This window comes from Phocoena phocoena, chromosome 16, assembly GCF_963924675.1.
Source record: "Phocoena phocoena chromosome 16, mPhoPho1.1, whole genome shotgun sequence".
Lineage (NCBI taxonomy): Eukaryota > Metazoa > Chordata > Mammalia > Artiodactyla > Phocoenidae > Phocoena > Phocoena phocoena.
The window spans coordinates 54,070,094-54,081,823 of NC_089234.1; the positions used below are offsets into that span (position 1 = coordinate 54,070,094).

General features: G+C 54.5%; 1 protein-coding gene across 1 annotated transcript; it reads right to left on the reverse strand.

Annotated features, from left to right (window-relative positions):
- Positions 1-4,636: 4,636 nt before the first annotated feature.
- On the reverse strand, positions 4,637-10,678 carry PPIF (peptidylprolyl isomerase F). The gene is made up of 6 exons (XM_065893793.1): positions 10,490-10,678; positions 9,221-9,251; positions 8,582-8,670; positions 6,710-6,806; positions 6,094-6,169; positions 4,637-4,772 (listed from the first exon to the last, which is right to left on the reverse strand). Exons 1-6 carry the CDS (start codon positions 10,676-10,678, stop codon positions 4,637-4,639), a joined length of 618 nt encoding a protein of 205 aa, XP_065749865.1.
- Positions 10,679-11,730: the final 1,052 nt, after the last annotated feature.

Genomic DNA, 11,730 nt, shown 5'->3' on the forward strand with positions numbered 1-11,730 from the left:
TAGAATTACTCTGTTGTTTCTGTATCCTGTCTGGACCCTGATCAATAAAGAATTGACACAGGCAGTGGTCCTAGGAGATAACCCCACAAAGATGGGATTTCGAGATTTGTTTGGCTGTGCCCTTGGGCTTGAAGGCAGGGCTGAACTACCTGCCAATTGGAAGTGGGATGATGGTAATTTTTGGCATGCAGTGACATCACAATTAATCATGCTGTCACCTGTGGTTAAGTGACGAGAGAAGCATGTGCCTTGGGAGGCCAGGTGGCTGTACACTTGACCGTTATGGCAGTATCGACGGCCATAAGGACAATAGTGTGGGGTGAATTATTTCGAGCATGCGTGACTGTTTACCAAAAGACGATAACAAACTCATGTCTTTTAATTCTCAGCTTACGTTAAGGTCTGAGAACCAGAAAGCTTCCGTGACACCTCTAAATCATCTCTCACTTCTTGTAGACCCTAGACTGATAATCACTTAAAATCAAACAAAAATTTAATTGTGTAGCTTGCTGAATTACAATAACATTTGAATTCACAGTCTCACCGAGTTTTTCGTGTGAAAGGGCATCGGTGGCAAAGAGTGGGATCCTGAAATTCGTAATGGAGACATCTGTTTGGGTCCAAATGAAACTAACAACTTGAATCCTCCCGTCACTCCATGCCTCCCTTGCCTGTGCAAGTAGCTTGCCCTTCTGTGTCTGAGAAGAACAGACTTCTTTGTCTAAAAACGCTGTGGTAACTTCACCTGGGACAGGTGCTTTGAAAGGCAATGCCCAAGACCCACCAAACCACTTCCACAACGGGGTCAAATCTCAGCATTTTCCAGAGGGACAGGACTCCAGAAAAACAGCTTACACACCCAAAGAATTCTGAGAATTTACTAACACATATTTTTAAGCAGATTTATTGAGATACTGTTCACGTGTCATACAACTCACCCACTTAAAGTATATAATTCAATGTTTTTTTAGTATATTCACAGATATATGCAACCAGCAGAACACAGCATGGAACCAAGACTTTCTCTATCCGCCCTGTTCCGGTGGACCTTGGACATGGATCTGACTCGCGGCCTCCAGAAGCTATTCATTGAGAAATGTTCTCCAGTCTGGGCCCACCAAAGCCAGACCCTCCTCCTGATGAGAAATGAAGAACCGAGGGCTACACCGTGGGAACTCCTCCCCTGAAAGGCCTCTCCATCGGCTGAGGCTTTGGGAAGCAGTTATGGAAGAGCACAGCTTCCCACCAGCCCCCACGAAGCTTGGGCGGCACAGGGTGCCCTACTCACCACCCAAGAGTTATCGGCCAGACTCCTCAAGTGAAGCATCTTTTACAAGTGGCGGCGCATCCAGCAACAGGCGTTTCAGCGAGTCGACAATGACTCGAGTGGTCTGGTGGTCTCCCTTTTCAATCTTGCCCCTTCTGGCCTACACTCAAATTCTTAAACTTTAGTTGAATTATTATTATTTGGAAATTCAGATTCCTACCCTCAGAGACTGGTATTCAACAGGGCTCAGCCGTGGCCTAGGAATCTGCATGCTTTCCCAGCACCCCATGATTCCCAGGAGAAGCATTGCTTTAGGCCTCAGCAGACCTTGGAAACATTTACTGACATTCCTCAACACGGAGCAACATTCTATAAAGCCCAGAAGTGTGTTAAATTCTCCCACGTCTTCATACATGGTACACGAAAGAAGTCAGACACAAAAAGTAAATCTTGTAGGATTCCATTTACACAAAGTTCTAGAACGGGCAAAATTAATCTACAGTGATAGAACAGGCACAGAGGTATCTTTCTGGAGAAGGAAATGATCTATAACTTAATTTGGTGGTGGCTACTCAGTGTATGGATTTGTCAAGTGATTGATCCGCACACTTAAAATGTGTGGATTTCATTGTATGTAAATTATACCTCAGTGAAGTCATTTTGAAAAGCTATCATGTGTTGTCTCATAAAAATGCTATTTCAGATATTTAAACACGTTGTGAATTTACATGGCGTCACACATGATTCCATCTGTGAGAGCACGTGTATGACTCACTGCTTCCTTCCTGCGCTAGGCACCGTGTACCAGCAAGAAGTCAATATCCTATCTGTACATTACACAGGCTCCCGCTTTATGTAGTAAGACCAGTCTCAGGCCCTTGTGTAAGAGTTCTGGGAAGAGAACTGCAGGGAACAGCCCCACCTTCAGGAAACTGTTTTTAGGAAATTCCTGCATTCTTTCTTCCGCTAGCCCACACTAGACTCCTCTGCACGGACGGACACACACACACACACACGTGCGTGCACACACGCGTGCGCGCACACATACGCACACGAACCCACGCACACACACACACGCACGCACACGTGCTTCCTCCTCATTGGAAAGGAAATGCTCTGTGAACTAAACACATGCCCCACATGTTCTGTGACCCCGAGACCCCTCAGAAGTCACCAGGGGGCCAGTGGGTCACACCTCAAGGAGCCGACCCTCACACTTGTCAACAGCACCACTGCCTCCCTAGAGTCCCCAGAGGTCAAGAGGAAACTCCACTGGGACCAAAATCACGGCTTTGACCTCAGAAATCAGAAGAGCCCTGACTGCGTGTGATCTGAGGACAAAGGGGTCTGTGCATCCCGAAAGGCCTCCAACAGAAAACCCTCTGGACTGGCAGGTCCGGGGTTCTAGCCCCTGCTCTGCCAACTGACTCACGGGGTCACCTTGGGCAACCATGTCCCCTCTCGGGGCCTCAGTTTACCCGTCTGTAAAATGTTGGTTGGAAGGGTCGAGCAACAACCCATTATTATTTGGCTTAGGATCCCATTCTGCAAACGAAATCCCTTTTAGAAAACAGAGGGTATTGATGATTCAAAGGGGGTTCGGGAGCCCTTGCCTGAGGACCTCCAAGGCTCTTGAGAACCGTTTGAAAACTGTTAGGCCGGCTGAGTTCCCAACCCATGTAGCTGAACTGACTTCATGGAAACTCTCCATGACTCCAATGACCCAACTCCAGCCATGACCCCAGAGTGACTACATCTATCTGTGACGTCACATAACTCAGGGAACCCCATATTCCAGATGACCCAAGTCCAGCCACTGTGACCTCAGAATGCCTTCAAGGACCTGTGACCACACATCATCAGACTCAGGGAACTCCAATGTGAGGCAATGCTAATTACACTGTGATTCTTCTGGTATTCGGACTGTGCCTCCCTTGGCTGTTTAAGGAAATTTTTAGCCCTCCTCCCACCCCCCAATCTGCTCTCCCTGTGAATTCAGAAACACCTGTAACTTAACTCCAAATTTAAACGGCACATCGAAGGTAGTAAAGTCCATGTCTAGCCCGAGATAATCACAGCTCCTCCTCCTCTAAGACCCAGACACACAGGAAATATTGTCCTCATCATTCCAGAGCCTTATGAAGACCATGTGCCAGGGCCCGTGCTGTGCACTTTACACAGATCACGTCTGACCCTTATCACCCTGTGAGGTGGGCACTGTTACCCCATTATACAGCTGAGCAAAACTGAGGCTCTGTCACCCAGAGGCGGCACCAGGGCTCTGATGGGCTGCGAACGCTAAGACAGTTTGTCTGAGTCCATTTCCTTGTCTGTTAAACAGGATGATAATACCCTCATAGGTTGCTGGGGGGATTGAGAGTCCACGGAAAGGCCCTCCGTGGCGCACTGAGTGACAGTGGTAACAATAAACGTCAGCTCCAAATACCTGTTACAGACACTGCTTCCTAAAGCACGGACCCCAGTCTTTCATAGAAAACAGGATTTATTTTCACATTTAAGCTCAACACAAAGAAATGTTCCAGAAGTATATTGTGTATATAATCAGTAGATATAATTTATAAGACACACAGAAGAAATCAAAGCCCACCAGGGAATACACACTGACTTCCTTCCAGAGTACATGGCACTTACAAGTCATTTCTGTTTTCAACTTGGGAATTCACATTGACTAGGCACAGCTCGCAGTGGGTCTGTCCCCAGGTTCAGCTGATTTCTACCCCCATGGACTCTCTCCAAACACAAGACCAGCAAACCAATGGGATTCACAGTGACTGGGATAAAAGGTCTCAGCCGTGGCACCTTCACAAACGCCCAGACTGTGCTCCAAAGGCCAAGCTCGTGGCCTGTGCCACCAATTTCAGGTCACACCACAGCCTGGAGTAGTTAGTGCCACAGCTCCAGCTCCAGGGAGTCTTGCTGAATTATTCTGATTAGGAAGATGACATTAAACAGCTCTTACACCCCTTTACAGCAGCCGGCTTTCCCCCTTGGCCAAAGGAGAGGCAGAAACTGCCTTCAGAGCTAACCCATCACCACCCTCAACGTCCAAGGCACAGGTGAACTTGGGCCGGGCGGTCACAGGTGATGCCAGACGAGGAGCGGTGACACAGTGTACGTGATGGGTGTCCAGAAACAGGGCGCTGGGGAAGATCAGGCACTGGGGAAGCAGCTCGGTGGGTCCTGTGAGGTCTGACATTCCTGAGAGGCCTTCCGGAAACACAGAGAAGGTGGAGGGAGCACAGGCGACTCCAAGGGGCCCCCACGCTGGGAGCCCGAGGCGGCCGCTTGGGTGAGTCAACTCCCTGTTGCCAGCAGCTGCCGCTGGCCTAGAGCCCTGGCCACGGCGGGTTAGCTAACCTGGCCACAGTCCGTGATGACAATCTTCTTGGCTGTCTTCCCACTCTTGGAGCCGAGAGATTCTATTTTCTTCACGACATCCATGCCCTCTTTGACATGGCCAAACACAACATGTTTGCCATCCAGCCTGCGAGGAGAGGTGAGCCAGGTAAGCAGAAGTGAGGGCGGTGCAGTGTCGCCCAGGGTCACGGCCCCTTGGTCATGGGACCATTTACCAAAAACAGCAGTTCTGAAAGGAACCCACACCGAAAAGCTGGCCCCACCTCTCACAGCTCGGGTATCGAGCCTTGCTGAGCCCCCCAGAACACATCAGGTGACGGCTCCCTCCCAGGCTATGTTCTGCCTCACCTGCTGTGTGACCTAATCCCAGGTCACTTCACCTGAATCCTGGGAACCTCACCTACAACAAGCGAATTATTCTCGTTCTGCACAGCGAGATGAAGGGATATTGAACTACTCTGAAGAACTAAGAGGTCTGTGCAAATGGAACCATCTTAACAGTCAGAAATTCTGAGGTGAGAGCCGAGATAATACATGTGGTGAACCTATGCGCGTCCCAAGCAGCTCTCAATCCGCGACAGTCCCAAGAATCTGAAAGGCAGCTTAGTTCAGGGCCAGCAAGGCCAAAACTGGTTATACCTCAGGATCCACCAGGGGTTCCACGGAAGGAGGGCAGGCAGAGCCAGCAACAACCTGCCCACCCTGACATCCACGTCCCTCTGGCTCGGAGGGTAGAGACCACTAGTAACTCCCACTACCCAGGTCTCCCTAAAGTCCTTGAAAATGGGCTTTATTTAGTCTTAGCTCCAGGCCAGCTGCTGTCCCCTCACCTCCCCGAGATGCCTCAGGGCTAGGACACAGGGGACTTTGGGCAGAGAAACTAGGTAGTGGAAAATTTACCTGGGAAACATACCTAAAATACAAGGGCATTGGGAAAGAGGGCTCTAAGGGGCTGGTAGCTATTTGCAGGCCCATGCTAAGACCTGACGAGAAGTCCGGTGTGATATCCAAACGTCTCCTGCAGCATTTTCCAAGGTGCATTCCAAGGTCAAGTAAGCCAGGGAAACAGCGGGTTAAACCAAGAAAACAGGTTTCTGCCACAGGCCATCTTGAGGCCTAGTATGTTCCGCAGCATTTCACAAATATATTTGGTAAAAGAATCCGTGTGTGTGTGTGTGTGTGTGTGTGTGCGTGCGTACACGTGCACAAAACACACTGAGAAAACTCCAGCTGACAGTAACAATGGGAAGCTTAATAAGACAGTTACAAGAATAACCCAAATTCTCCCTCAATCCTTTCACAAACCTTCTCCTTCTCTCATACAGACACACAGCCTGGGTGAGGGCTACTGTCCCACAGCAGAGTCCAGCCTCAAACTAGCTTCCCCCTCCAGCTGCAAGGCCACCCCATCTTCCCAGAGGGCCTGGAGCCAGGAGCAAGCAACTCACCAGTCTGTCTTTGTGGTGCAAATGAAGAACTGGGAGCCGTTAGTGTTGGGGCCTGCATTTGCCATGGACAGGACACCTGCAAACACAAGCAGGATGACCAGGCTGCCCCCAGGAGGCATCTCACACGGGAGTCACTCAGATGAGCAGATGGGGAAAACCACATCAAAGATGCTTGAGCCAGAAGATCCTGGGGCTCAGAAGAGGGAATCAGGGCCCAGAGGACGCAGCTCCCCAGGGCCTGTCCGCCTCTGCCGCCACAAGAGAAAAGGGCCTCGTGGAAGCTCTCAGTGGTAGAGCTGGAGCGGGACCCCCAGCCCTGAACTCTAGACTTTCCCATGTCGCGCCTTGGGTCTGACACGACGCTGGGGTTTTGCTTAAAGGCTCTCTCCCCCAGGTTCTCAAAGGAAGGTTCGGTTTTGAAACTGAGAGCTCAGAATGAAAAAGCTCTAGGAAAACCCAACAAGCCCACCCAGAGCATTGAAGGAAGGAAGGAGCAACGTCAGATATGGAGCAATCATACGGGGCAATCAGGCTGCTGCCTCCAGGCCTGCTGGGATGGCAGAGGCAGGGTCATAGCTCAGGGCACATGGCCCCGGGACTGGCGACCTGCACTCACCTGGCCCCTTGTGCTTCAGTTTGAAGTTCTCGTCAGGAAAGCGGCTCCCATAGATGGACCTCCCCCCTGTGCCGTTGTGGTTAGTGAAGTCCCCGGCCTGCGAGCACAGAGCATCAGCTGAGACGTCGCCACCAGAGCTGGCAGAGGGGTGCTACTCCAGCGCTAGGACGCAGCCCCCAGCCCACCCAGGGCCCACCCAGCCGGAAGCCCTCAGGCAAAGAGGTCAAAAAACATCCAATGATAGAAGGACTAATACAATGCTAAGGAAAATAAGCAACAATAAGATAAAGCTTAGATATTTTCTGCCACAATAACTACCCTGGTTTCCGAATGATTCATTTTTGTCTGAGCGAGTTTTTAAATGATCCTTAAAAACATCTCGGCCATTCTGAGATGCTTCTTAGTGACCTAGAATTTTCTATCCACAACTCTTGGAGGGTAAATAGGGAGAAAACCAGGAACCCTCATTCCCAAGTGTGGTCTGTGGGAAGCGGCAGCAGCCAGCACAGAGCCAGTTCCCCACACTGAGTCCCCCTCCCTGTCAGAGCATCTCCCCTTCCCAGGCCCAGGACAGAACCCAGCCGGGGCTGGCGTCATTCCTCACAGCTCGCCTGAGGCTTCCATGGGAGCCACGGTCAGAAGAGCCCAGGGGCTGCCAGCTGCAGCAGAGCCCCAGCCCCCGGCCATGGTCATGTTGCTGTCTTCCTGAGGTGGGATCCTCAGGTGACACGGGTGACCTGCCCTGCCCGGCTGAAGCATCCCCAAATGCCAATGTGTCCCCAGAGAGGGATGATTCAAAACTCTGGCCCGGGCGTCCCGGTGCTACCATCCCATGCCTCCGAGAGCCCTCCAGCTTTGGAGTCTCCGCCCTTGCCTGCTGTGGTTCCGAGGAAGACCCTAGCCCGGCTGGGACAACCACTTCAGCTCCTGCTTCATCCACAGCTTCGGGCAGAGCCGGGAGCCGCGGCAGCTGAGAGCCACGGGGCGGGGCCAGGCCTGTCTCACAGCCACAGCCCTCACCCCTCCCTGAATTTGTCACGTTCAACCCACTGCCACTCACCACGATGTGATGACAGTCACCAGGTCGGGGTGGAGGGAAGGGGGGAGGAGAATTCCAGGCTGAAAGGACTTCAAAGAGGTCATGACATCCATGCCCCTGCCTCTAGGTCTGCTGGCCTCAGACACTAGCCCCCGTCTTAGCAGGGTCTGACCTCACACAGGACAACCCCCAGCATAGCTCGGGTCCTGGCCCCATCCTGGCCCTGGGGCAAGTTCTCGCTTTCAACACCTACCTGCAAAACATCTGACACAGCAAAACTAATGCTTTTGAAAAGACGCAGACATGACTAAAGAACAGACGCATTTAACCGGGAAAGATGCCCTTCTCTGGAAAGAGGCTCCAAGTCCAGACCTGTGTGTTCTTGTCTGTGCCCAGCCTCCTCCCTCCTCCTCCTCCTCTCTAGCCTTATCTCCCACGCCAAGTGCTCCGTGGGACACACTGTGGGGCATGGGCAGAGACTGTCTGAATGTGCTGGTCCTCCAAAGCGTTCAGATCTAACCCTGAACACATCCACACCCCGATGCCTGCTCTCCCTCCACTGCTTCACTCTCCCGACCCCGCCAGGCAGGGCCCGTCCTGCCGCCTGCCCTGTTGCTTAACCCCTGGGGCAGGGAAGGCTCTGTGGCAGCCAGGAAAAGCTCCGGCCTCTATGAGTAAGAGGACAGGCCGAGCGAGTGACCGCAGCTGCCCTCCATTCAGTACTTTCCAGGCACATGCACACTGGTTTATCCTCATGAGAATCCTTCGAGGCGTCCCCGTCACTATTCCCACTTAGAGAAGAGGAGCCCAAGGCAGGGAGACGCCCCCGCTACCTGGCACATGAAGGACGGAATCACTCTGTGAAAGGTGGAGCCTTTGTAGCCGAAGCCCTTCTCCCCGGTGCACAGGGCTCTGAAGTTCTCTGAGGGTTGAAGGAAGAGGCAGGTCAGCAGGGCCAGGCCTCAAACCAGGGGCCACAACTTGTTCCAGCCGGCGCCCTCTCTACCTACGCCCCGCCGGGACATGGAAAGACCCCCACCCCTGGGTCTGCGCTGGCTGTGTGACCTGGGACAAGTCATCTGGCGCCCTGACTTCAGTGTCCGAGCACTGTGGCAAGAACACATGCTCCTGGCTGTTCCAGCACCGGGTCAGCAGGGCAGGGAGTCCAAGCAAGGGCTGCGAACCCACCAGCCTGCCCCGTCGGGCACCAGGAGGGAGGAAGTTGTCCCAGAGGAAATGTATGTGTATCTTCTCCTGATTCAGAGGCTGCTACTGGACAGGTGGGCGGGGCCAACCCTAAGGCTCAGAGAGGACCAGTGGCTGCCCCAGGGTACTCAGCAGCTGAGCCACACGTCAACTCCCATCTAGTCACGGTTCTCATAACCCAACTGCTCTCACCACCCCACCCACCTTGCCTTGCCCCTCCCTCTTCCATCCAGACTGGACTCAGAAGGCCCTGGGCCCTGACTTACCTGCTGTCTTTGGGACGACATCTGCCTTCAGCTGTGGGGAGAGAAGAGGGACAAGACGGTCAGTCCAGAGGCAGGTGAAAGAGGGACCCAACCCGCACGGTGGCCCAGGAGAGGGGGAAAGCACATTCCTGTCACTCCCAGCCCTCCGTGGGAGGCCACCTAAGCAGCTATCATTTCTGCCAGCTGCTTCCTGAACTCCAGGCTGGGAGGAGGCAGCCTCAATTTCCTAACTTGTCAGAAGAGATGCCAACACCATCCTGGACTACTTCTAGGGGCAGAACTGGCAGAGCCACTTCAGCTGGGCCCAAAGCATCAGAGACTCAAGGCCTGGAAAGAGGGCCCTGGGGAGGAGCCAGTCCAAGCTCCTCAATGGGCAGATGGGAAACCAAGGCTCAGAGAGAGGCAGGAGGGGTGGGGGAAAGGGGAGGCTGGAGTCCCATCTAAGCCTGCCTCTTGCCTCCCAGCTGCAAGAGCCACACTGGCACCGAACCTTTAAAATAAAGGTCTTTTCCATTTTCCAGAAGAGTGAACTGAGGCTTAACTGAGGCCCCTTTGTTCAAAATGGGCTTGAAGGCTATACCCAAGCTTCTCCTCTGTTACCTTCCGGACTACCAGGTATGTTTCTTGCTCTGTTTTTCAAAAAGGCCCGAAGAGCCAGGGCAGATGCAGAGTGTCACCTCGGAAGGGTGGCTGGGGATGGAGTTGTGGCGATGAGCTCTGAGCACACTGCCCCGACTCCAGGAGCTCTATGCCTGCTCTGGTGGCTGGAGCCCAAGGCCGGGCCAGCCGCCCTGCTGGGAGAGGAGGCGGCCCGAAACCACCTTTGCTACGCCGAGAGCCCAATGGCGAGGGCGGGGCTGGGGCCCGCTCCGCCTTCTGCAAGGGCCACAGTGTGCGCGCCCAGCCGGGCCCGCCGCCCGGACCCCGCAGGCCCCCGAAACCCATCTCGAAGCTCCGGGCCTAGGATCCCGCCCCGTTAAGTCTCGGAGCCCCTCCCGACCCCGGCCAACGGGGCGGGCCCTCCTAGCCTACGATCTGACCTTGAGCTTTCTCCTCCACAGGGGCCTCCACTAGTCCAAAGTTCTGAGGGGAGGCCTGGAGAGACCAATCTGATGCCCCTTCTTAGAGATGGGGAAACTGAGGCCCAGAGCCCAGGAGCAGGAAGCAAGGTCACTCAGCGAGCCAGGCACAGCGCCGGCCCGGGGTCCAGAGCTCTTCCGCGACCGTCCCCCACGCCCAGTCCAGCACGGTCCTGTCCGGTGGTCTCACCTCCAGCACCACGCGGCCGAGCGGCTGCCCGTCGGCGCCCACGTCCAGGTACACGAGCGGGTTCCGGGAGGAAGAGGACGGGTCTCGGGAGCCGCTGCTGCAAGCGCGGGCCGCGGGTAGGCGCAGGTGCGCAGAGCGCGGGCCGGAGAGGGGGCCGAGCAGACGGGGGCCGCAGCGTAGCGCCAGCATCGTGGGTGCGGGTCCGAGCAGGAGAGCCACGGGCCAGCAGAGACTCCAGAAGCGAGGGTCACGGGCGCCCAATGGGCGGAGTTAGCCGCTGCGGCGTGCAGCCGCCTTTATTGGCCCAGCCGGCCTCGTGGCCCCGCCTCCATCCCGCCCCCTCCGGCCTGACCGCGGGCTCCCCCTGCTGGCCCCAGCGGGCAGCGGAGCCCGGCCGGTGGGGCGGTGGGGCGTGAAGTCTTCTGAACACACCCCAACCAGGGCCAGAGACCTGAGGGGCAGACAAGACTTCGCAAAAGGAGGCCGGTTCCATTTTGCGAGGGTCCCAATAGATGAAAAAAGGGGAAAATGCTAAAACGTGGTTAACTCCAAAATACGAGCATCCATATGTTTTCATTGAATATAACAAAAGTCTACGTTTGAGACTTTTGTACGGCTGCCCCTCGCCCCATAGGCCCTGTAGACAGACAGGCGGTCCAGGAGAGACCGTGGCACTGAGAGTCAGTCAAAGAAAGGTGGAGAAGCGGGATTAGAGCGAGAGGTGGCAGGCAGGCACCTCCCATGGTGACCACCGGCCTCCTTGTCCTATCCTGGGCTTGTCTCCAGATGCTTCTAGAAACCAGTCCCTCTTCCAGACTCAGCCTGGGCCTGTCGTGCTCTTACCAGGCCCCCAGTCCTCCACCAGGACTGGGTCTGGCTCTTCCTCCCCGACCCCATAGACTGACAGCCCTGATCCCCAGCAACCAGGACAGACGGCTGCTAGCTCCCCTCCCACCCCCACTCACCCCAAAACTGCACCTGCAGATAACATACCACAGGGACCAGTCCAAGGAAAAGCAAGAAGGCAAGACAGGAAGAGAAGGGGAACTGAGCGGGAGAAACCACAGTGAGGGGGATTTACCCCACATGCTGAGGTGGGCTTCCCAGAAGCCTGGGGGCATGGGAGGCCCACAGGAAATGAATGACAGGCAGGGGACTTGAGAGAGCATCTGAGCCAACACCTGCACTCTCCATATGTGCAAATGAGGCCCAGAGAGATGAAGGCACTGCCTAGAGGTAGG

Coding starts and splice junctions, on each gene's coding strand:
- PPIF (XM_065893793.1), bottom strand. CDS start 10,678: ATGCTGGCGCTACGCTGCGGCCCCCGTCTGCTCGGCCCCCTCTCCGGC. Junction 9,252..10,489: donor TCGGCCGCGTGGTGCTGGAG/GTGAGACCACCG, acceptor CTCTCCCCACAG/CTGAAGGCAGATGTCGTCCC. Junction 4,773..6,093: donor TGCACCACAAAGACAGACTG/GTGAGTTGCTTG, acceptor CTCTCCTCGCAG/GCTGGATGGCAAACATGTTG.